Raw genomic sequence first — 27,378 nt, 5'->3', positions numbered from 1 at the left:
TGGAACCCAGGGGAGAGCCCTGGGGTACATTCTTCCAGCATGGACCAGCAATTACTGGACACTGGTGGTGTACTGATCTAAATCTCCAGACCAACTGGCATTCAGTGAAAAGCCTGGAGCCCACCCCTAAGCCTAAACCCTGTCTCCAGAAATTCCTCCTACAGGATTACCTTTCTCACAGCAGCAAGCCAGAGGGTGGAGCATCATGATCCAGATGACACCCACCTAAAACTGCTGAGAAAAGAAACTGAGAATATACTGAACTATAATAGAAATAATTCTTTAACTTTTCATCAAGATGTTTTTTCCTTTTATAAAAATTTTTTATTCTTTTACTCATTTAATTGTGACCTTGATGGTACATGGATATTTATACATTTTCATTTTTGTTTTCTTCTCTCATGTCTAGCATTTTTGAAGCCAGTTATTTTTTATGGATTATTTTTTTGTGAATTAGAATGTTGGATTAGTATTTTTTAGTTTCGTTTTGTGTACTTTATTTTTATTTTTGTTTTAAATTTTTACTTTATATATATATGTGTGTGTATGTTTTTCTCCTATGGTTTCCCTTCATTCTCTTTTCTTCTGCTAACAGCAAATCTCTATTTTCTCCCTTTCACTCTTCCTTTGATCTTTCACTTCTGTCTTATCTCCTCCTCTCTCATAATCATCACATCCTATATCACTTCTGTTCTCTCCCTGTCCACCATTTGAAACTGTAAATCCTTTTGCAAATTTGCTATTTTTACCGTAGGCAATAACTGATCATATCATTTCTGTATATTATCATAAATAACACTGTAGATGTCGTAGTAGGAATTATCTGGTTTACTGTTGTATATTGCTTGCAATGGTTGTTATTATTTATCTCCCCTAAACAGTGAAGGTACTGGAAAACTTCAGGGACACTCTAAGTCCACAGGGTAGAAATTCTACTGCCTTAGATCCATACTGTTAGATGGGTAGACACACAAACAACATGAAAAAGCAGGGGAACAAACTGTCACAAACAAATAACAGAATCCACTGACATCACAGTAAAAGAAATGTCAGACAAGGAGTTTAGAATGTACATAGTTAAACTGATCTGCAAAGTAAAGGACAGCACAAAGAATGAAATCAGAGAGAATATACAGGAAGGGAAAAATCACTTTGATAAAGAGGCAGAGATGCAACAGTACTCTACCTCACTACCCCGGGGATCTCAGAAAGTAGTCGCTTCCATCTTGGGACACCTTTGCCACAATCTTGAGTTACCCCTGCCTCTACCATCGCCATCTTTAGTTGGGGCAACTCCCATCTTGGGACACCAGCTGAGGCCTAAAAGCAATATCAAGGTCCCTATAGTCTCCCAACAACCCCCTCTCCCCAGCCACCAACCCGGCACCACAATGCTTGCAGCTACATGGCTGGCCCGTAGCTCTCAAAGCCTGGTCCTGATCTGCCCGATACAGAACAGCTCTCCACGACAGGGGTACAGGCCCCAGTGCTCTGCCCACAGGACCACCAGAGAGAGAGATTCCTGATTGGGAAGTAGAAAGGGAGAGGGCAAGAGAGATACAGTTTAGAGTATAAATTAAGAGACCAAGAACTGTGGGGTCTACAGGCGATATAAAGGGCTAAGACCAGGCACCCACATCTCACAAGTGGGCCCCAAAGAAGATCCTTGGAGCACAGTCTTTGAACAGGGACCGGCAAATGCTATATCCTACCTCCAGGAGTTCCGCCTCCAAGACCAATCCTCCCACCCTAATAACCTTTACTATACTGAGAATGGAGATACTAGCAAACACCAGACAACCAACTCCAACTATCAACTGAGAAGGCAAGCAGGAAAGATACTGAACTCAAACAGAAAGAATTGTATAATTTTCCTTCAAGGTTTTTTTTCCCCTCTTTTCCCACCCTCACATCCCCAACATTTGTGAAACCAAGTATTTTTCATGTAGTAGGCTACTGAGGACTGGGTTGTCTGAATAGTATATTACAACTTTGTTGTATACTCTTTTATCTTTTGTTTTTCACTTTCTTATTAATTTTGTTTTGTTTTGTTTTATGTATTCCCTCTATTTTCTTCCCATTTATGTTGAAAGGTTAATAATCTTGAGAACTGTTTGCTAATCTTTTTTTTTTTTTAAATAATTTTATTTACATTTTGGTTTTTGGTGGACACAACATCTTTGTTTGTATGTGGTGCTGAGGATTGAACCCGGGTCGCACGCATGCCAGGCGATCGCGCTACCGCTTGAGCCATATCCCCAGCCCCATGTTGTTTGCTAATCTTGTTCCCAGAATGTGCTGTCCCTAACTGCCGGTTGCAGGCAAACCGCCCACTCTCCCTGACCCGTCAATGAACTTCCCTCCCTGCCCTCTCCAAGGAAAGTATATAAGCTCTGCTTAAGCTGTTCTCAGGGCTCTTTGCTCTATTCAAGTGAGCTCTGAGCCCCAGCATGCTGGACCCCAATAAACCCTTTGCTGTTGCATGAGACAGTCTCTTGGTGGTCTCTTCCTCCGACACTCGCCTAACCTTTACAATCTGTCTCCCCAGAGTCTCTTTCTCTCTTTTCTCCTGCTACCAGCCAACTTCTATTCATTCCTCTTTCACACTTCCTAAGATCTAATATTTCTATATCCTCATTTCCTACCTTCTTAACATCTATCTCATCCTATACCCCCTCCCTAGATTCTCTCTGTGTCCATTATTAGAAACTATGGACCCTTTTGCAAATCTATTGTTTATATTATAGATAATAATGGAATACAACATTTTTGTTTATTGCAACAAAACTGTAAACATCTTAATAGGAGCTATTTATTTAAGGCTGCATATTGTTTACACTAGGATCTGTTAATATTGATCTCCCCTAAAAGGAGAGATACTGGAAACCTGTAGGGACACTATAAGTCTATAAGTGTAGAAACTGTAATATCTCGGATCTGCACTGCTAGAGGGGAAGACACACGAACAACATGAAAAAATAAGGGAAGAAAGTGCCCCAGACAAACCAAGATACTACATTATTAGAATCCATTGACAGTACAGTAGAAGAAATGTCAGAGAAGAAGTTCAGGATGTACATAATTAAAATGTTCCACAAACTTAAGGATGATTTAAGAGAGCAAACACATGCAACAAAAGATTGCTTCGATAAAAAGCTACGTGAGCAAATACAGGAAGCAAAAGATTACTTCAATAAAGAGAGATTCTGAAAACAAACAGAAATCCTTGAAATGATGGAAACAATAAACCGAATTAACAACTCAATAGAAAACATCACCAACAGACTAGATCACTTAGAAGACAGAACCTTAGACAATGAAGACAAAATACATAATCTTGACAATAAAGTTGACTACACAGTGAAGATGGTAAGTAACCATGAGCAGAACATCCAAACATTATGGAATAACATGAGAAGAGCAAATTTAAGAATTACCAAAATAGAGGAAGGCATAGAGATACAAACCAAAGGAATGCACAATCTATTCAATGAAATACTATCAGAAAATTTCCAAACCTGAAGAATGAATTGGAAAATTGAATACAAGAGGCTTATAGGACACCAAATGTGCAAAATTATAACATATCAACACCAAGGCACATTATATGAAAATGACTAGCATACAGAATAAAGATAGAATTTTAAAAGCCAAAAGAGAAAGGAATCAGATTACATATAAATGGAAACCAATTTGGATCTCAACAAATTTCTCAACAAAGATCTTCAAAGCTAGGAGGTCCTAAAATAACATATACCAAGCTGTGAAAGAAAATGGATGCCAACCAAGAATCTTATATCCAGAAAATTTAAGCTTTTGATTTGATGATGAAAAAATACCTTCCATGATAAAATTTAAAAGAATCTGCAGCTAGAAAGTCTGCACTACAGAACATCCTTAGCAAAATATTTAGTGAGGAGGAAATGAAAAACAACAATGAAAATCAGCAAAGGGAGGAACTACACTAAGGGAAAAAGCCAATCAAAGGAAAAACTAAATCAAGTTAAAAACCAAAAATAAACCCAAACGACAGGGAATACAAACCATGTCTCAATAATAACCCTGAATATTAATGGCTTAAATTCATCACTCAAAAGATACAGACTGGCAGACTGGATTTTTAAAAACAATCCAACAATTTGCTGCCTTCAAGAAATTCATCTTGAAGGAAAAAACATCCACAGATTGAAAATGAATGGTTGGGGAAAAAAACATACCACTCACATGGACTGCATAAACAATCAAGGGTTTCCATCTGTATATCAGAGAAAGTAGACTTCAAGCTACAGTTAGTCAAAAGAGATAAAGAAGGACATTTCATACTGCTGAAGGGACCCATACATCAACAAGACATAACAATCATAAATATATATGTCCCAAACAATGGAGCATCTACATACATCAAACAAACTCTTCTCAATTTCAAGAATCAAATTGATAGCAACACAATAATACTGGATGACTTTAACACACCTCTTTCACTGCTGGGTAGATCTTCCAAATAAAAACTAAACAAAGAAACTATAGAACTAAATAATACAATAAAAAATTTAGACTTAACAGACATACACAGAGTATTTCATCCATCAATGAGTGAATATACTTTCTTCTCAGCAGCACATGGATCCTTCTCTAAAATAGACCAAATATTATGACACAAAGCAACCCTTAGCAAATAACAAAAAGCAGAGATACTACCCTGCATTCTATCAGACCACAATGGCATGAAATTAGAAATCAATGATAAAATAAAAAACAGAAGCTACTCCAACACCTGGAGACTAAATAATATGCTATTGAATGAACAGTGGATTGCAGAAGACATCAGAGAGGAGATTAAAAAATTCTTAGAGGTAAACGAGAACACTGATAACAACATATCAAAATGTCTGGGACACTATGAAGGCAGTGCTAATAGGAAAGTTCATTGCATGGAGTCCATTCCTTAAAAGAATAAAAAGTGAACAAATAAATGACCTAATGTTACATCTCAAAGCCCTAGAAACAGAACAAATCAACACCAAAAGCAGAGGACAGGAAATAATTAAAATCAGAACTGAAATCAATGAAATTAAAACAAAAGAAACAATTCAAAAAATTGATAAAAAGTTGGTGCGATGGCCTAGCTTAGTCAGTAAGCACCCTATAGATTGTAGGATATCAATAAATAATGTAAAATTATAGGCTAAGTAATATTAAGCTATTCTGGTAATAAGTAGTACTTAAAGAACTTAGCCTAAGTAACTCCATTTTAAAAAGAAATCATCTTGATTACAGTGGGCAGTTAACCTAAATAAGAAACTTAAATAGTTGCAACCCCTGCCCAACCGCAAATATCAACCCCACCCCTAACTGAAAAGTCCCCAACCCTTGCTACAGACACTTGCAAGCTAATCATTAATTTTAGCTTCTATAAGGAGTTTGCTTTGTAACAGAGCTTGCCTTCTCTGTGCAATTGTAGACCCCCCTACGCAAGGCAAAAGTAGTTTTTATTTTTAAAAAGCTTGAATACGTTAAGATGGGCACTGTACCCTGAACAACATCTTGCTGTGGGGCAGTCACCAGCCAACTAAATAAAGACACTCAAATTTGGACAAAATTCGGACCAAGATTGTTTTCTGAGTGATCAGCACACAACATTGGTTCTTTGAAAAAATAAATAAAACTGATAAACCCTTAGGCACGCTAAGAAGGATAGAGAAAACTCAAATTACTAAAATTCATGATGAAAAAGAAAATATCACACAGATACTTACTGAAATACAGAAGATAATTAAAAACTATTTTGAAAATTAACACTCCAATAAAACAGAAAATCTTGAAGACGTTGACAAATTTCTAGGGCATACGATCTACCCCAAACTGAATCAGGAGGATATAAAAACAGATCCATTTCAAGTAATGAAATAGAAGATGCCATAAAAAGCCTACTAAGAAAAGCTTAGAACCAGACAGATTCACAGCCGAGATGTACAAGACCTTCAAAGAAGAACTAATACCAATACTACTCAAATTATTCCATGAAATAGAAAAAGAGGGAATCCTTCTAAACTCATTCTATGAGGCCAGTATCACTCTGATGCTAAAACCAGACAAAGACACAGCAAGGAAAGAAAACTTCAGACCAATATTTCTAATGAAATTAGATGCAAAAATTCTCAATAAAATTGTAGCAAATCAAATACAAAAACAGATATTAAAAAGATAGTACAGGCTGGGGAAATAGCTCAGTTGATACAGTACTTGCCTAGCATGCACAAGTTCCTGGGTTCAATTCCCAGCACCAGCAAAAAAAAAAAAAAAGATATTGCACCACAATCAAGTGGGGGTTCATTCCAGGGATGCAAGGTTGGTTCAACATATGAAAATCAATAAATGTAATTCATCACATCAATAGACTTAAAGATAAGAATCATACAATCATCCCAATAGATGTAGAGAAAGCATTCGACAAAATACAGCACCCCTTCATGTTCAAAACCTAGAACAACTAGGGATATTAGAAACATATCTCAACATTGTAAAAGCTATATCTATGCTAAGCCCAAGGCCAACATCATTCTTAAATGGAGAAAAACTGAAAGCATCTCCTCTAAAAACTGGAACAAGACAGGGATGCCCTCTTTCACCACTTCTATTCAACATAATCCTTGAAACTCTAGCCAGAGCGATTAGACAGATGAAAAAAATTAGAGATATGAATAGGAAAAGAAGAACTCAAACTATCACTGTTTGCCAATGACATGATTCTACACTTAGAGGATCCAAAAAATTCCACGAGAAAACATCTAGAACCAAAAAATTCAGCATAGTAACAGGATATGAAATCAATACCCATAAATCAAATGCATTTCTGTACATTACTGATGAATCCTCTGAAAGAGAAATTAGGAAAACTACCCCATTTACAGTAGCCTCAGGAAAAAAAAATACTTGGGAATCAACCTAACAAAAGAAATGAAAGACCTCTACAATGAAAACTAAAGAAGAAAATTAAAGAAGACCTTAGAAGATGGAAAGATCTACCTTGTTCCTGAATTAATATTGTCAAAATGACCGTACTACCAAAAGCACTATACAATTTTAATGCAATTCCAATAAAAATACCAATGACATCCCTCATAGATATAGGAAAAGCAATCATGAAATTCATCTGGAAAAATAAGAGACCCAGAATAGCCAAAGCAATCCTTAGCAAGAAGAGTGAAGCAAGAGGCATTACAATATCAGACTTTATACTACATTATAAAGCTATAGTAACAAAAACAGCATGGTATTGGCACCAAAATAGATATGTAGACCAATGGTACAGAATAAAGGACACAGAGACAAACCCACATATGTTGAGAGCCACAGCTGAAGGGGCCCCAGCAAACTTTTCTTTAGTGCCTTCTGGAATGTTACGTAATTTTTTCTTTAGCCATTATTGCCAGAATTCCTATCTTCATCCCAGTGCCGGTGAAGACAAAGATAAAACCAATCTACAGCTTCTACAATAGCTATCACTGAACTGCTTGCAGAACTTGCCTGGACTATGTATCACTTGTATGCATTGTGAACTCACTTGTATGCATTGTGAACTATCTGTTGGTGCAGCGACTTGTGGTAGTGTTGGGGTATTTTTGCTGATGGTGTCATCGGTGGTACAATTTTTCCAAAAGAAGCAGTCAATTGGCTTGGTGTATCCTCTTCCCTTCTGCTTGTGATGGTCGTTCAGCTAAAATTTGGGGGCCAACAGAGGTGAGGAAAAGAACCTCACCCCCCTGCTGGTACAAAGACCTATCCACAGGTGTGGCTGTATGCTGGACCGGTAGTCAATGATGGGTAAGATCCAATTGCAATGGTACCAACCTAAGTCAGGAGGCTGACGCCTTGAGGTCAGCTCATCCGATGACGGGTAAGAACCATATGTAATATTGGACAATCTAAGGCAGGCACGGTCCCTAAGCCACATGCTTGTTGTTTAAACAGAGAGGGGGAGATGTTGAGAGCCACAGCCGAAGGGGCCCCAGCAAACTTCCAGCTGCCCCCTGATGATTGGCTCACAGCAGCCCCAGCAAACTTCTAGCTGCCAGTTGATTGGCTCCTCTGCGGTGATGCTCATTGGGCTGTTTCCCCGCCCTTTCAGACCACGGAGCTGCTCACTGGGGGACTTTTTGGCTCCGCCCATGCGACCCAGCCAATCGGCTGCAAGAGCAGGAGGAGAGGGGGGTTGAGAGGCTTGTGGGAAGCCGGTGGTGGCAGTTGGGCTCTGAGGGAATTCCTGAAGAGCTCCTGTGGTGTGGCCTGTGTGTTCTAAAAATAAAGTTCGTTTCTGTTTGATAAGTGGCTCCTGAATTGTGCCCAGCCAGACTGCGGCACACATAAATACAGTTATCTCATACTAGACAAAGGCGCAAAAAACATACATTGGAGAAAAGACAGCCTCTTCAACAAATGGTGCTGGGAAAACTGGAAATCTATATGGAAAACTGACTTCCTTGACAAGACTCCTAAAGCATAAGAAACAAAATCAGGAATCAATAAATGGGATGGATTCAAACTAAAAAGCTTCTTCATAGCAAAGGAAACAATAACATGAAGAGCAAGTCAACAGAATGGGAGAAAATCTTTACTACATACGCTTCAAATAGAGCACTAACCTCTAGGATATATAAAGAATTTTTAAAAACTTAACACCAAAAAAAATCAAATAACCCAATCAATAAATGGGCTAGAGAAATGAGCAGATACTTCCCAGAAGATACACAATGGATCAACAAATATATGAAAAAATGTTCAACATCTCTAGCAATTAGAGAAATGCATATCAAAACTAAGATTTCATCTCACTCCTGTCAGAATGGGAATTATCAAGAATACAAGCAATAATACGTGTTGGTGAAGATGGGGGGAAAAGATATACTCATACATTGCTGGTAGGACTGCAAATTGTTGCAAACACTCTGGAAAGAAGTATGGAGATCCCTTAGAAAACTTAGAATGGATCCACCACTTGACCCAGTTAGTTATTCCATTCCTAGGTTCATACCCAAAGGCCTTAAAAATCGGCATACTACAGTGATGTGGCCACATCAATGTTTATAGCAGCTCAATTCACAATAGCTAAGCTAGGGAACTTTCAACAGATGAGTGGATAAAGAAATTGTAGCATATATACACAATGGAATATTACTCAGCCTTAAAAAAGAATGAAATTTTTGGCATTTGCCAGTAAATGGATGGAATGGGAGGATATTACACTAAGCAAAATAAACCAATCCCAAAGAACCAAAGGCTGAATGTTCTCTCTGACATGCAGATGCTAATTCACAATTGGGGAGGAGGGTGGGGGTCTATATAAGAATAGAGGTACTTTTGATTAGACAGAGGGGAGTGAAAGGAGGGGAAGGGATATGGGGGTAAGAATGATAGAATTAATTGGACATTATTATCCTATATGCATAATATGATTACATGACCTGTGTAGCTCTACATCATGTACAACCAAAATAAGAAGTTATACTCCATTTATGTATGATGTGTCAAAATGCATTTTACTGTCATGCACAACTACTTAGAACAAATTTTATTAAATTTTAAAAAATAAAGCAAAAAAGAGGACTGGGGCTATAGCTCAGTGGCAGAGCACTTCCCTTGCACTAGGTTCAATCTTGGTGAGGCATTGGGTTTGATCCTCAGCACCACATAAAAATAAACAAAATAAAAGCATGCTGTGTATCAACAACTACAAAAAAAAAAAATGCTAATGCTACATTTCCCCTTTAAATGTAAATCCAACTTTCCCCCCACTTTACAATATAAGTATTACATTGGAATTAAATTCTTCAGAGCAATACACATATTAAAAAACACAATACACATATTAAAAAAACCAAAATTTTGAAAAGCATGCTATACTTAGAATGATTTAAGTGTAGTAAGTTGTTATTGTTCAGGATACACAGGACATAAAAAGCATTCATACAAAATGTGTCATATACATTTGACCCACCAAAAAAACAAACATGTACAATTCAAATTAATGGGGGAAAATGGCACTATTTTGTATGACAAACCATAGAGGGGATCTCTAATGTCCATCAACTATAGTAATCTTGACATCCACAAAAAACCTTGCATTATATATCATACTTAGAGATGATACAAGAATTTCTAACAGTGTATCATTTCTGTCCCCAATTGAGAGCAGTAGATGACCAAAAGCACCAGTAAGTTAGCCCATCCCTTCTTTAATTTACACTAATATTTTTAACTCATTCCTCTTCTCATACTCAATCACTCCAGACCTCTTCCCTTCAATATTGCATAGCCTTTCCTTTTTGGAACAAATAAATTTTGGGGGGGGGTTTTGGGGATGTAACAGCTGGAGATCAGATGGTTTCACAAATTTAAGATACAAATTATGTATGCCCTAGCAAGTAAAAATTACTATGTCGGGCTGGGGTTGTGGCTCAGTCATAGAGTGCTTGACTGGCATGTGTGAGGCACTGGGTTTGATCCTCAGCACCACATAAAAATAAATAAAGTAAATGTACTGTGTCCATCTACAACGAAGAAAAAAATGTTTTTTAAAAAAATTACTATGTCATGAATTTGGGGAATCAATCCTAAAAGCAGAAATTGAATGTAAAAATCCTCTTTAGATAAGCAGTACATAATCTGGCTCATTCATGAAGAATCTACATGTAGATCTGATTTACTGGACTAAAAGACCATCACATTCTATAATTCCTATACTGAAAGCTAATAAACATCTTTAATACAGAACTTTAGCTTCTAAAATATCAATTTAAAGAACAAAGTCTGACCAAAAGCAGACTTCCTTTCTTGACAGTAATGGCCTATGGAGTAAACTCCTGCTGATGTTGACACATTACTAGTCACCTGTCTGGGGCAATTGAGCAATGCTAAGTAAAACCAAATGACTGCTCTCATATAAGTAGACATACTCCCAAGGCTACAAGCCTGGAATGGTGAACAAACTCATCCCTCTTGGTCCTTCATGAAGTCAGCTTCAGGTAGTCCCTCTGTTATCTAAAGACCTGTCTACAGCAAATCTTCCATTGATAAATAATTCGACCAACTTTTAAAATCCCCTAAATCTTCCTGAAATTTGTCATGAAAAAGTAACACATCTGAACAAGAGTTTTACAAGGTGTTAGTAGAGGCACTGCTGGTCTTCAGATATCCTCTTATATCTAAAATAACATAATGAGAATTTTAAAAGGTCACTTACTGCTACACCAGCATGGTAACTTGTTCCACAAGCAATAAGAATCAAACGCCGACACCTCTGTATCTCCTTAATGTGATCCTTCAAACCACCCAAATTCACTGAAATAAAAGTTTGAGAACACAATTATTTAGGAAAAACCACATGAAGTGACCTTTCATAAGTGTCTACTACGATATGAGAAATAACACTGCTGTTTCAAAGAATTCATATTCCTTTTAGGGAGCATAGTTCTCCATAGTTACGAAAAGGAAATTAATAGGTCATAACTTAATTGTCCCCCAAACTCGTAACTAACTATACCTACCACCCTGGTCCAAGGGCATGCAATCACAGTACTTACATTCTAATTTGTTTAGTCATTTTTACATTTTTCCCTTTGAAGTAAAAGTTATCTTAGAGGCAAAGGGACATAAACAACAGATAGGAAGAAGCTGAAGACTGGAGGTAGGCAGAAGCTGATAATAAAGGACACAGAAATTTATGGAGTGATGGAAATGTTCCACATCTTGACTTTACAGAAGTCAGGATTATGACTGTTCTGCAGAGGTTTATCAAAACTCAGAATATTATCAGGAAGCTGAGGCAGGAGGATCACTAGAGCCCTGTAGCTCAAGCCCAACTTGGGCAGCATTTGAGATTCCATCTCAAAACAAAATTTAAAAACAGAAATTTAGGGCTGGGGATATAGTTTAGTTGATAGAGTGCTTGCCTTGCATGCATAAGGCCCTGGGTTCAATCCCCAGCACCAAAAAACAAACAACAACAACAACAAAAAAGAATTTTATACTAAGAATGTGAATTTTATTATCCTTTTATAAACCTATCTGGAAAAAAATTATCTTTATTATGTTTATTTCCACTGCCCTCTGCCCAGAATAGTGCTCAGTATATAAAATAAACCTACTGAGTCTCAGCCTTTGCTATCTCAGTAAATGCCACTGACAACCACTTAACTGCTCCATGTCAGCATTATCCTGATTGGTCCTACCCTCCCCTATGTCCACCTTCAACAGTCCCTGTACTGCAATCCCCCAGTACCACCATCTCCCTTAGAAAAAAACATTTCCCTGACTCACTCTTGTATTCTTGACTTCCTGGAATCTGCCCTCCACACACAGCCAAAATAAGATCCTTTAAAAACATAAATCTGATCTTGAAACCTTCTAATGAAGTCTATCCTCTGTTTCTTTTTCTGTCTCTATAGTTACTGGTGTGTTGTTCTTCATTTGTCTTCTCTATAGATCCTTCTACACAGACTAGTATTCTACCTGGGAGAAATTCTCATTTGACATTCATTTGATTATTCAACCCATACCTCTAAGCACCCACCACATGAATATCCTGGTCAAGGCCTTGAGTGGCTAGCAGAGCTCTAGACTCACACAATTCAGATCCTGGCTGAAGAGGAAAACATGTACATCCTCATGAGCATCATTCTCCTGTGCTGTCATGCCCTAAACCTGCTCTCTTTATTTCCCCACGCTTTTTTCCACCTTACTTATGCTAACAAACTAAGGTACATGTTTTACTTTTGGTGTTATTTTTAATGATTTTATATTCTCCTTTTTAAATTTCAATAATAACAGAGGGTATTGTACTCTTCTATGAAAAGAAGTCAGTGAAGTAAAAAATAAAGCAACAAAAAGTATCACTGGCTTCCCAAGTAACTTAGAATATAATCCATACTCCTTGTGGCTTTCAAGCCCCCCCCCCCGCCCCCTGGCATATAACCTACTTTGATCTGACTTTATCTCTAGCACTTCCCCTCATCCAGGCCCTGGTAGGCAGACTAGCCTACTCACTATGGCTGCACTAGGCCAAGCCTGTTCAAATTAACTGTACCTAAAGTTTTTTCCACAGACCCTAGCATGCACTGCAAAGGTTTGGGAAGAAAGGAAACAATAGTTCAAGATTGGATCAGGGTATGCAACGACAAATCAGAAGAATTAGTATAAAAGCAGAGACTGTAGTGTAGGTGGCGACCAAGAATGACAAGGAGGTAAAATGATGAAATTGACTGGCCATCATGTTTCCTTAAAATCAGTCCTAGCAAATTCCCTCATAGTTAAGAGGGCTTAGGATAGTTCTGGAAGGAGTTCCCCAAGGTCCAAATTGCTGATGCTTTTGAAGAAGTCTAATTCTGATAACGTAGGCCATAACTAGGCCTAGTGGTCAGGGGTGAGGCTGCAGAGCACTAGGGAACTACACTGAACACATGAATGCTCCATGAATGCTGAGAAATGTAACCTTGGGCGAAGATATTTAAACTGACAAGGCCTTGATTTCCTCATCTTAACAACTAAGATTGCAGGTATCTTGTTTTTATTATAGAACTTTTATGTACATTAATAGAGATAATAGAGCTTTTAAAAGCCATGAACTTCTAAGGGCTGAGGCTAGAGCTCAGCGTTATAGCATGTGCTTAGCATGTTCAAGGCCTGGGATCAGGGGGTAGAGAGGACAATACACTTCTCACAGTTTATTTTATCTTCTTTCCTTATAAAACAAATCTTTTTCCTGATCTTAATTTCAAAAATACCACAGTGGTATTTACTACTACTCTCCCAGTTCTTTCAACTCAACCATCTTTGACAACCCCTTCCTTCACACAGCTAAATGTAGGTCCTATTTCTCTTGTGGTCCCCACCTCCCTCTCCTTTCCCTGTACCCCAGACAGAACAATATGCTGACAACTGCATTTCAGCATCTCACTCCTCCAGGGGACAGTGGAGAGTGATACCCAGCCACTTCAGGAAAGCATAGTGAGCACCAACATTGGCTCCTCATCTATGACAATTCTGTAACTTCTATAAAAAGAGGTACCCCAACAAGTCCCCACATTAGAATGCATTCAAGGCCCTCACAGAAGTTCCCCTCCCCTTCCTTCCTAGACTTCTTTTTACTCCTCTTCAAGTACTAGGTCCAGGAGACAAACTAGACTACAAACTATTTCATAAATATCTTCCTCATTCTTTTTTCACTAGTTCCCCTTAGCTAATGCTCTTCTACACAACCTACATCCCCAACAGATCTTCTCTTATAGAACCTTCCAAATTCTTGAAAACCCACACCTTTCTACTTTGTGAAGCCTTCCTTGATCCCAAAGCCCCTTTCCACAGACTCATTCTCTACCTCCCTAAATTCAACATTAAACTTAAAGCATTTGAACATTAAAATGAGTTTCTAATGTCAACTATCATATTTTGCCTTAATTTAAATAGTTAATTATATATTCATCCCCACCCCTAGATTATTAGTATACCTCAAGGTCAAGACTGTATCAGATATCACTTTCCTATTCACTCAAATCTATAAGAGGAGTTTGAGACTGATTGTCTATGGCCAAAGACATATGTGTCTGTTATACATGGTCTAAAGAGAATTTCCACAAACAAAACTAATGTTGAACTCTGACCTCCACCTTAAACATGTACAGGTTAGACCACATGGCATCAGAATTACCTGAGATCCCTGGGGAAGTTTACATCTTTATTTATTTATAACTGGAAAGAGAAAATCTAGCCTGGGTAGATACATGTAAGCTTCCCAGTAGGTGGACCAGATATTGTTCTTAGAATTCAGTGCCAAGGATAGTGTCCAGAACTGTCCTTGACAGTCACAGCAGGTTCCCATTACATAAACTTTGCCATTTTAACTATTTTAAAGCAAAAAATAAGTAGCACCAACTACAGTCATTGTTGCATAATTATCACTATTGTCCATCTCCAGAAGCTTTTCACCATACCAAACTGAAACTCTACCCACTTTAAACAATAACCCTTTCCCCAGCACCTGGCAACCATTAATCTACTTTTATCCTTATGAATCTTACTATTCTAGATACCTCATATAAGTAGTCTCATACACTAAAGGATTAACCATCCATGATGGCTGGAGGCCACAGTTGTTTCCCAAGGCTACAAAGGACAATAAATATTCAGATGACTAATGGCACCCCCCCAACACATACAAGAGACTTTAATACAATAATGGCTTATGTCATTACCAGTGTAGTCATCAAAGTTGACTCTTCCTCTCATCGTGTTCACAACAGACTCTGGCTGCTCAAAAATTTCCTTTTGCATAAATGAACTGAAGTTGCCTAAGTCATAGAAATTATATAAGGTAAAACAAAAATTAATAAGCCCAATAAAAAGAAATTTGTACCCAACTGTCTCCTTTAACATAATCTTGCTAAATAAAAACAGTATTCACACATGACTGCCTAATGGACTGAAGGCATATATTTTACACTATGTGAGAAAATATGAACAAGTAAGAAAAGTCTTTGTTTACTTCATACCCAAGATATACAGTTAGAGCAAAAAAAGGGAAATAATATAAGCCTAATTTTTAGAGTCAGTCTAGGTCTAGGTTCAAGTCATGGTTTTATCCTTTACTATCTTAACTGGGGAAATTCCTTAATCTGTAAAATAAGAACAGCAGTTACTGCATTGTGTACATGTGGTACAGATTAATATAGCAAAGAATATGACATATAGCAGTTATGCAATAAGTGTTGACTTTTATTCCCACAATTCAATCAGAAAGGAGAATAAAAATAAAAACCATAATTATCACAATAGCTACCAACAACAAACATTATTCAGGATTCACTAAGTGTGTCTGGCACTATTCTGAAGTGTATTAAATTCCCTTAGTACTCAAAACAACCTTAATGAGGTAGGTTCTATGAAAACCATTTTATATATGAAAAAACTGAAGCATGGGGAGAATACAAAAAGAATGAGAAAAAGAACACATATAAAACAGAAGAGATATAAAATATCTTGAAAATATCAGGCACTATTAATCAATCTATTTTTCATAATGTTAGAACCAACCATGAATTAGTTTGAAGAACTACTGGAAGAAATGCAGATAATTTCTTTAAAGAATCATCTCTTTTCCTGGGACCGTCCCTTCATTAATCATATGGAAGATATCACTCAGCAATATCGTTAGATTCATTGGTAGGACAAGAAATAGAATAGCTCCTTTTTTTAAGGACACCAAGCTACAACATGACAAAAACTTTCACCCTTCATGATCTGCTGGAGTTCCATTTGGAGGGTTTGCACAGCTCGAGCAGGATGATCTCCTGCAGTACGTTTAATTCGATGGATAGAAAGACGGCCATCCACAACTGCTGCAACGTCATCATCTTCTAGAAAGATGACACGATTGGTGTGTTCAATGACAGCACTAGAAAATGTTCAAGGAGATATAAATATCAATAATCAAGGATCATTATTACAAACAAAACTATCATTAGGATACACAAATCAAATTTAAGCACAAACTCCAGGGTGAGAAACAACTCAGTGGTATAACACTTGCCTAGCATATGCAAGGTCCTGGATTCAATCCTCAGTACTTCAAAATAAACAAACAAATACTCCACCATCTTGCAATACTTTTGTTAATTTTCTAGTTATCAGTGCTATCCCTTTCAGGGCAATGTTGGTGGAGGTGGGGAGGGTCATTGCAGACAAAAAATAAAACAAACTCTGCCTAGCAACATAACTAAATTAGATTAGATCAGAAGGCATGGTTATTTCCTCGTTTTTCTACCCATCAGAAAATTCTGCAATTTTAACTCTAAACATTTCTCAAAATTTCCTTCCAAGTCCATTGTCATAAACAAGTACTAGCTGCCATCTACTCTTACCACTGCAGCACCCTAACTAGTTCACCCACATTCTCTCTTACCTTCCTCTACACGTTCTCCTTTTCTGCCATAATTGATATCAAAAGGCAACTCTGATCAAAATGCTTCCCCCCGCAACAAACCACTTCATGACTTCCCTCTGGCTCTTAGGAAAACATCAAAATGTCTTACCATGAGCCCTACACCTTCTTCTCCAATCTTTTCTCCCACCAAGATTCCTCTTATGCTCTATTCCAACCATACTCACATCCCTCCTGAATTCTCATAGGATGAGCCACCTATAGAGAATGAACATTCTTTTCTTCACCCCTTCACCAAATTAATTCCTATTCTCCCCTTAACTCTCCATTCAGGCTTCATCCCCTTGACAAAAATCTACCCACAAAGGACTGTATCACCCTGTTAAAAGTATTCTGTAGCTTTTGTCATAGTGGTAATTTGATGGTTGTGTAATTGGTGTTTAAAATTTGTCTCCTCCATTATGGAAGAACTCATTAAGGGCAAATAATACTTTAATTTTTATCATATTTCCTGAGGCTAGCACATGGCTTTGCTCAGAGTGTTCAACAGAATGCAAGAATGAATGAAAAAAATGGTATACTTTTGCAATTTCCAATTTTTTTAAGCAGTAACTGTCAACTCTGTAGTAAACCAACTGACTACACATCTTACATATTTGTAAAAATTAGAAAACAGTGAAGCTTGCTTTCTTACTAAGATAACATATTCCCTGAAGTCGTCCTACATGGAATCATTTTCTCATTTTTATTATTGCCTCTTATCTTCAGGTTCAGTGACTAAATCACATACTTACTGGCAATTTGAGTAATTCCATTTTACCCCCATTACTACAGTATTTTATTTATAAATGAATCTAAACATTGCAACACATTTTCTTTCAAAATAATTTAGTTTAATACTAATCCTTTAGAGAAATAATTATGCTCCAAGTTCATTCCAAATGAAAAAAAAAATAAGAAAATGAGTGTCCACATTAAGATGAAAACTACAAAATGGGGAAATACTGGGCAATGATACTGGCCAAATTCTATTGCTACACTGTGTACCTGTATAAATATGTAACAATAAATCCCACCATTATGCACAACTATAATGCACCAATAAAAAATGCAGGAAAAAAGACTAAAATACAATGGTTCAGCAACTATACTATTAATTGTGATAGTAACTAAGCTAATTCTACTCTTTAATCTAAGATCTCTCCTCCCTACAAAACCTAAATAAGCCTCATGAAAGAAAGACCAAAAAAAAAAAAAAAAAAACACAAGTGCTCGAAAGTAAATACACTGGAACAAGTCTCAAAGAAAAAATATATATATATATATATATTTTTTTATTATTTTATTATTTGTCAAATATATATATATATATATATATATATATTTTTTTTTTTTTTTTTTTTTTTTTTTTTTGGTAAACTGACCTACCTGGTTTGAAGTGAGATTTAAAAAAAAGTCACCTCTACTTTAATCAAGGAAATTTTAGGCATGGGGTATAGCTCATTGGTAAAGTGCTTGCCTGGGCATAGAGACATAGTTCAGTGACAGAGCACTTGCTTGGCATGAGCAAAGCCTTGAGAGTTCACTCCCCAGTAATGAAAAAAAAGGAAGGAAGGAAGGAAGCAAGCAAGCAAGCAAAACAATGAAGTGCTTGCCTAGCATGCATGAGGTTCCACCTCTAGAACTGTAAAAATAAAAAAGTTCTCTTATACAGCGTGACTCGACTTCTACAAAATGACTTCTTCCTGAATTTCCTTTACATAAGAAGTTTTAATAAAAATTCTCTGTGAATCAACTAAGGAAACTCACCTTGCATCAGAAGCAAAGTAATATTCTACTGCTTTTTCTTCAACAGGGAAAAGGCAAGTAGTGCTGTCCACACGAGAGAGATTGCAGCCTCCTTTCTTGTCTTTGCCTAGAGCACACAGTTAATGTGAATTGGCAAATATGTAGAAAATCATGCCTGATATAGAAAAATACATAATTTTTTACAAAATCAACAACATAACAACAACAATTTAAAAAAACCATAGCAACACAAAATTATTTCAGCAACTTTTAAATGCCGGATAGATACCTTATTTCCATGCAATAAGCAATAAGAACAGACCAAAAGTGTAGAGTGAAATAGCAACTATAAAAGAATGCATGGCAGATAATAGTACTACATTACAAAATTTTTAATGTAATATTTCTTTTCAAATCCAATAATTCATTAATACCACCAACTTTTTTAAAAATCAAAAATAAATACAGACTAATCTCAATCTTTTTCTCACACTAAACGTGATGGACTTAATACATGTAAGTTTGTGGACCTATATTTATCACAAAAATTACATTAAAAATATCAAAACTATAGAATAATAATAAGTAGTGGCAAATTAATCTTCATTGTCCCATAACAAACTTCTCTAGATTTCAATAGCAAATCAGCTAACAAATCATGTTGTGGTCTATACTAATTCTGATTTAAAACAAAACAAAGACATATCTCTCTAACTATGGTACATCCTACAAGGGACCTACTATCAGACACAAGAAATAATACAGACCAAGAATCTCTCCTGTCTTAAAATTGTATTTTCTTATACTTCTTTTAAGTCAGGGTAGAGTATGGCCCCTTTGTAATGTTAGCACCTTTTTAATTCTAGCACTTCAAAATTCTGGCATCTCTACTTAATTTGTCAAGTCAGTGATAGATAAGGTTGTTTTTTTTTTTCTTGTTTATTTACACCTAAAGTGAACATGAGGAAGTAGGTTAAAGTTTGACAAATTAGCCCATGTAGAAAAAAAAATGTATTAAAGACTCTATAATTACACTCAAGACCAAAAAAAAAAAAAAGGCTCCATTCTCCAGGACATAGTAGACCTCATAACCTATCGACACAATAGCCAGATTATAAAAACTCATCTTCTAAAATGCACATATAAAGACTTGGAAATAACAGTTATTAAAAACATATATCCAAAGTTCTCCACCACCTGTAATTATTTAGTGTATTTTAGGCATGAAAATTAAATAGTTCGGAGTTGGGGTTGTGGCTCAGTGGTAGAGTGCTCCTCTAGCACGTGCAAAGCGCACAAGGGTTCAAGCCTCAGCACCACATAAAAATAAAATAAAGGTTTAAAAAAAAATGAAATAGTTCCTCCCACCTAAATTCAGAATAGGAGAAGATATCAAACTTTAAAAAGTAAGCATAATATAACATCCTAAAAAAGACAACATTATGGAAAGGTAACATATCAGTACTTGCCATTGTTTTCAAAGGTACAGCTTGAGGGAACTCTCTAGAGAAGAGTACTGTTGTACATCTTGATTACGGTAGTGATTAAACAACTGTTTGCTTTGACAAACTCTTGAAACTGCCCATCAAAAAATGAATATTATTCTATCTAAAGAAAAGTGAAAGCACTGCAAGTGAAACTCAGTAACAGAGTGTGTGCCTAGCATGCACAAGGTCCTGGGAAGGAAAAAGAAAAGTGAACTTAAAGACAAGTAGAAAAAGCCATGCACAGTGGTGCATGCCTCTAATCCTAACAACTTGGGAGACTGAGGCAGGAGGATCACAAATTCAATAACTTAGCAAGAACCTCAGCAACTTGGCAAGATAAAAAACAAAAGGACTAGGGCTGTAGCTCCATGGTAAAGTGCTCCTGAGTTCAATCCCCAGTACAAAAAGAAAAAAAAAATCAAAATAAATAGGATATTCCAGCACTTATATTTAAAAAAGTATAAAACTAGCTTTGTATATAAAATGTCATAATAGGGTTGAGCTTCACTACAAATATTGATAATGTACAAAAGTACAATTAATCACAATATTAAAAAAGAATTTTTTATTTATGTAACACCTATACAGCTTTTATAATATCCAAAATGTTTCCCGTGTATTGATTATCTCATCTGGTAGAAGTGGAATACAATTATCATCCCTGTCCTGCAGAGAGAAAGGAGGCTTTAATTTTATATGGTCAGTAATTACACTGTGAAAAAATGGTGAAAATCTAAAAGGCAGCCCAGAGTTCTCTCTTTACACAACCCCTTCAGTAAGAGGCCTCACTAAGCCACATATTATCTACCTATACCTAGTGAAATAGTTACTCAAATATAATCTATAAAATTTTCTTCTAATTTCTTAAGACTAACCAATGTTTTTCATTATTTCTAAAAATAACCCAAGACAACTTACAATATATAAAGAATATATATATACACAAGCAAAATTATTCACAGAAATCTGGAACTCTGGGTCCAAATTATATATTTTCATTGGCAGATATTTTTCTTCTGGAAAGACCAGAGAGTGGAGTGGGGTGCAATGGCGTACGCCTGTAATCCCTGCATCTCAGAAGACTGAGGCAGGAGAAACATGAGTTCAAGGCCAGCTCAGCAACTTAGTGAGGCCCTAAGCAACTCAGTGAAACCGTCTCTAAATAAAATACAAAAAAGGACTGTGGATGTGGCTCAGTGGTTAAGTGCCCCTGAGTTCAATCCCCAGTACCGAAAAAGAAAAAAAAAAAGACAGACTAGGGAGTGGGAACAGGGATGGGGGAATGGGGAAGTGGCAGGGGAAGAAAAGAACTTCTAGCATCTCAAGACTGGGGAGGTCATTTAAGAAAATAACTTTCTGCTCTAGATAAAAGAACAAATGTAGACACCATCAAAGGCAAAAGGGCTTAAAGTTCTTTGCTAAATGTTTTCCAAGAAACCAAGAATGTATAAATTTCAATTTCCTGAAACTACCATTCCCTATCTTTTACATAGAAAGCTTTTAGCAATAATACAGCACACTGTGGTTGTCACTTTTATATATAATTGTACCAATAAAATGGTTCAGAGTTCATATAGGTAGAAGTCCTATTAAAAAAATAAAACCTCAATGGGTATGGTGGCACACATCTGTAATCTCAAAAACTCAGGAAGCTATAACAGGAGGATCACAAGTTTAAGCCAGGCCTGGGCAACTAAATCAGACCCTGTCTCAAATTTAATGGAACAAAGGGGCTGAGGATGCAGCTCAGGGGCTGGGGATGCAGCTCAGGGTACCCCTGGTTTCAATCCCCAATACAAAAAAAAAATTTCAAGTAAACCTCAAACACAAAATTATTTCAAATTCAAATAAAGCCAATCAAAATATCAAATGACATTATTTTTAGATAATAAACTGATGCATAAAATAAAGACAACTTAAATGTATTTTCAGTTAAAAGCTAGGCTAAATTATTCAAACAACTACTCTTAGGTTCAATTTATAATAATGTAGAACACAGTGTTTTTTTTTCCCTAATATAAGGAGGTATCCTACATGATTTTAAAAAACAGAAGAAAATACTTTATGATTTCAGCTGTTTTCTCAAATCTCAGAGATTTTAATAAAACAAATTATTAAAAGCAGTTTTCTAAATGCCAAAAGCAAACAGACAAAATATATTCTGCAAATTAGAAAAATAAATGTCAAAATGGTTCCCCACAAAATAAGCACATTTTTAGAGGCCCAGCACAATCATTCACTCCAAGAACAAAGAATTAGTAAAGAATGAACAAAAGAGGATGACTCCTCCCCATCCATGCACAGTGCATTTCCCACCTCTTTCTCCCTGTGATCCCCACCGTGTGAATTTTGATCCAATCTGAGTTCTAGCTAAGGATATACAACAGAAAAAATAATTCTACTTGTCAGAGAACTCACAAAAACAAATCTTTTTTACATCTAGACAGAAATATATATGTACATATGAATTTGAGCAAAAAAGCATTTATTCCAATTTAAGGAAAAAAATTCTTTATATTTACTGCACTCAATTTACACATTTTCCCCATTGGCATGATGTAAGAGCAGTTTTACCTGTTCTATAAAGTATTGGAATGTGATCAGTAGAAAGCTTATGTTCGCTCCGCACACCAATCAACAGGGGGCTACCTCGTCTGTAAATCAAGTTAAGTCAGAATTAAACCATTTTTACAAATAATATACTAATATAAATAATATTTTTACAAATAATATATATAAGTAATATAATAATATATTAATAATGCAATCTTCAAAGTTAATGAATCAATATTCTTCAAGAAATGTTTTAATTTTCCCTTCAGATATAAGAAATGAAATGGGTTTGCAAATTAAGACCCACAGGACATGCTCGTCTATTTCTATAAATAAGGATTTCTTTCTGTTATTTTTAATTGACAAACTAAAATTGTATTAATAAGAGGTTACTGGAACCCAGTCATACCCATTCTTTCACATACAATGTACGGCTGCTGTCATACTAGTACCGCGATACTGAAGCTACAAAAGAGACTACATGACACAGAAAGCTTAAAGCATTTACTGTCTGGCCCAATCCAGAAAAAGGTTGCCAATTTCTATTCTATAACACCATACTTGAAATTTTTCTTTTTAATGTTAAATGAAATTTTTCTTTTGCTTCTACACAGAACACCAATATATAATGATCTCTTCAGCCATCCTGCCTTTCATTTCAGATTAAAGATCGATCTTTCTCTCTCTCACCAAATCTTAAGGTTCCTCACTGTTTTAAAAAGACTTCATGATTGGTTTTAAATATCCTGGCAAAAGCAGTGATGGTACAATTTTCTAGGAATCTATCTGGAACATATATTTCTAAAAAATATGAAGAAAGCTGAAGTTTTGAGTCTGAAATTAGAGAATATTAAATATCCAAATTCACAAAGTAAACACAGTTAACCTACCCAAAAGACAAAAGGCCAATTATAAATGCCAAAATGCATTTACTTTATTAAGGGATTCTGCTAAATCAGAGAGTGATGTAACAACAAACAAGGAGGAATACATGAAAAATAAACACTTACATGAATACCTCTAAGGAAAGTCACTTACAGGCTTCACAAAATAACCCTGTCCCTCAAATATTTCAAAATACATACAATTATTATTAGTCATTATTAGATTTATATGTACCTTGTGCCCACTGCTTGCCCAGGAAAATGAACACTTTTAAATACAAGTGCAAAAGCACCTTCCTATGGGGAAAAAAATACATTAGTAATACTTATAATCAATTACCAAATGCAAAATGCTTGAAACATTCTGACTTCTTTCATTCACACAAGGACTAGTTTATAAAGAAGCCTGAATTTCAGGCAAACAGTCCTGAGCTTTGGTATATACAAGACCAACTTTTAAAAATAAGACCACTTTCAAAATATGCTTAATATATAATGGCTCCAAAAACAGACCATTCGAAAAAGTCACCTTTGTATACGTTGCCAACATTTCTCAACAGATACATCATATCTCCCATGCTACAAATTAATAGCAGGAGGATAGAATAAGGAAAGATTCTAAGCTCAGTATCCAAAACCCATTCTTTACCCTAGTAATTGTAAACCACTGTTAACTTTCATTCTTTTTGACCTTGATATCAGTAATGTAAATACATACAATCATGATTATTAACTTGCACACCACTGTACCCTGTCAAACCAACCTCCTAAGTACGGAGTCTAAAGAATGGATAAAGGAAGAACCTGAGGTAGAAGAACAAAAAAACCACTATAGAACACAAACTAGAGTATACAGTAAAAAGAAGAAAAGGGTGAGAAGACACACTACTCTGCTATGGGTAAAGGGAAGGAACAAACCTTGAAATTCACCATCATCCTAACTCCTTCTGCTACAGACTTCATAAAGTTTGGGTGGGAGGAAAGGGTTGGATCATATCAGGGAAGGAAAGGGATTTTAAGTGGGAAAGCTAGAGTTATATATGTAGGCATCAATATGGACTTAGACTTTTGTGGCTCTTGGATGTCTTTACTTAGGGCAACTGAGATGGATTCAAAAGAATAGTGCTTTTTCCTTAGGCTGGAAAATACTTTCATATGGAGGTACAGGGCCAAGGAAAAGTGCCCAAAAGGAAAAAAAAAAAAAAAATCCATTATGCTGACTGAGAGACATGCAGACGTTATCCCAGAATAAGGTTGCATTTTGCTGGAGGTACTTGTGCTAAAATTATTGGTTGGAAGCAAAAGAGTGGTAATTCTCTACCATGTGTGCTGTGTATATGCATGTGTCATGTGTACAAGTGTGCATGCATGCTGTTTTCAGACAAACTTATTCTTCAATCTCACTACACCAAACTACAGTGAAATAAGTAGAATTTTAAGAGTTGAGGGAGGCAGTCAAATCACTAAGTCAAACAACAATCTCAAAATTATTTAAGTTGAATTGTTTTGCATATGGAAATAAAAGCCAAAAATAATAAATTAGCATAGTTCCTGTTTATAAGATTTAAATAATTTCTCATGATCAATGTTAGGATAACTAGATTTAAAAGTATGGTTTAATACCAATTGTTGGATAACTCTCTCCACCAAGGTAGTAAAACTGATATCTTGACTTTCCCAGTTGTCATACATGTACTTAACAAGCTTGGCAATTGCTTCTGTGTCTGTTTCAGATTCAAAGTCATAGCCTTTGCTTTCCTAAGGGCAGGAGGGAAAAAAAATACATTTAATAAGAAAATATGATATCCAAATCCTTTCTACAGAATTTTTTCCTCAAAAATCTAATTTTTAATATTTTTAAAATATTTTTTTTAGGTATAGATGAACACAACACAATGCCTTTATTTTTATGTGGTGCTAAAGATCGAACCTGGGTCCCACCCATGCTCTACCGCTGAGCCACAATCCCAGACCCAATTTTTAACACCATATTTCATTGCTCATCTGATTACAATGAATCCAAAATAAAATGGTATTCTGATTAACTGAACATATAACTTAATTTATATAAATATATGCCACACGAATTAAAATAAATTTTAAATAATTAAAATATAATGAAATATGTAACACTTAAAACACCAGTTTTTCTTTTTCTTTTTTAAAGAGAGAGACAGAGAGAGAAGAGAGAGGGAGAATTTTTTAATATTTATTTTTCAGTTTTCGGTGGATACAACATCTTTATTTTTTATTTTATGTGGTGCTGAGGATCAAACCCAGCGCCCAGCGCATGCCAGGCAAGCGTGTTACCGCTTGAGCCACATCCCCAGCCCAAAACACCAGTTTTATAATGAATATGCCAGTTCTTTTTTAGATGATGGTATAATAAAATAAAATAGTCATGAGCTATATGTGGCTATCTAAATTTAAATAAAATTTAAAATTCAATTTCTCAGTCGCACCAGGTCAACAGTCTAATGTGGGTGGTGGTTACTGCAAAAGAAAAAACAAAAAATGTTTCCATCACTACAGAAAGCTCAATTGGATAAGTCTGAGAAGGTCACCAGTATGAATCATTATAATAGAACATATGGCTAGTTAGGACAAGGATCTTTCATTTAATCTTTACTGGCTCTTGTTATATGTACTAGAATTTTTTAAAATATATCAAATAGGGACTTTCATAGCAAAGATGTACCAGAAAAAAACCTCTTTAAAAAAACTTTTTTTAAAATTTTTGCATTGCCAGGGATCAAACCCAGCACCTTGTGAATGCTAAGCAAACACTTTACCACTAAGCTACCAACCCTCAAAACTACAATTTTATTTAAAGTTTGGTCACTTATAATAAAGTCAAATAATTATTGCCTTCTCATATAGGAAAACAGAATCGTTCCAGTCAATAAACCATCAAACTCTTGAAACTGTCTTAGAAATTATCTGATCATACTAACATGGTGTTGCACATCCTAAGAAATAATCTCACTGATCTAGAGATATTCTAGAAGACAGTGTCTTTTGAGGTGACTTTACTTACCAAAAACTTTTTCAAGTCCTTGTAGTTGGTGATGATTCCATTATGAATAACAATAAATTCTAAAAGGTATAAATAAAAGCAGTGATGATGAAAAGTTTGATAAATGCTATAATTAACTATTATTATGAACAGATTTTTCTTAAGTCTATACTTCTTGGTGGAATCAAGTATTATCTATTTCTCATTATTAGATTATCACCAGGTAGATTAGCAGTATTATGTGGCTTAGCAGGAGTATATTGTGCTAGGATAGTGCATATAGCAAGAAAACAATAATAAACTGGAATTCTAAAGACATTAATTTCAGTTGTGGCTAAATTACTATCCCATACAGCCAGGTGAAAGGAGAAAGCTTACTGGGCCTGTTTCCTCATTTGTAAACTGAGAAAGCTGAACTAATTAACTCTTTTTTTTAATATTTATTTTTTAGTTATAGGTGGACATAATATCTTTATTTTATTTTTATGTGGTGCTGAGGATCGAACCCAATGTCTCACTCATGGTACACAAGTGCTCTACCTCTGAGCCACAACCCCAGCCCCTGAACTAATTAACTCATTCTCATTTCTCAGTTCATTCTTTTCTCAGTATAAATTTAAAGAAAAGGCCTTTCAAAACTACTACAATCATCTGATTTACTCTGAGTTAAAAGATCTAAAGTTAAGAAACTCACCAAGAATAACCAGACAGTTATTCAGG

General features: G+C 35.8%; 1 protein-coding gene across 2 annotated transcripts in view; it reads right to left on the bottom strand.

The window, feature by feature from the left end:
- Gfpt1 (glutamine--fructose-6-phosphate transaminase 1) overlaps positions 1–27,378 on the bottom strand; it is a 69,233-nt gene that overhangs the window by 22,527 nt on the left and 19,328 nt on the right. Inside the window, exons 5-13 of one of the 2 annotated variants that reach the window (XM_058575064.1) lie at positions 26,680–26,738; positions 25,266–25,400; positions 23,878–23,939; positions 22,780–22,859; positions 22,522–22,575; positions 18,740–18,845; positions 16,281–16,444; positions 15,246–15,341; positions 11,240–11,337 (exon numbers count right to left, since the gene is read on the bottom strand). In XM_058575064.1, coding sequence (XP_058431047.1) covers positions 11,240–11,337; positions 15,246–15,341; positions 16,281–16,444; positions 18,740–18,845; positions 22,522–22,575; positions 22,780–22,859; positions 23,878–23,939; positions 25,266–25,400; positions 26,680–26,738 — 854 coding nt within the window. The remainder of the gene's footprint in view (positions 1–11,239; positions 11,338–15,245; positions 15,342–16,280; positions 16,445–18,739; positions 18,846–22,521; positions 22,576–22,779; positions 22,860–23,877; positions 23,940–25,265; positions 25,401–26,679; positions 26,739–27,378) is intronic. The other variant, XM_046432290.2, reaches the window with a different exon arrangement.

This window comes from Marmota monax, unplaced genomic scaffold, assembly GCF_021218885.2.
Source record: "Marmota monax isolate L192 unplaced genomic scaffold, Marmota_monax_Labrador192_F-V1.1 WCK01_AAM20220418_F8-fsc00106, whole genome shotgun sequence".
Lineage (NCBI taxonomy): Eukaryota > Metazoa > Chordata > Mammalia > Rodentia > Sciuridae > Marmota > Marmota monax.
Note: the sequence above shows the minus strand (reverse complement) of the source record. Positions and strands in the feature narration are given on the sequence as shown.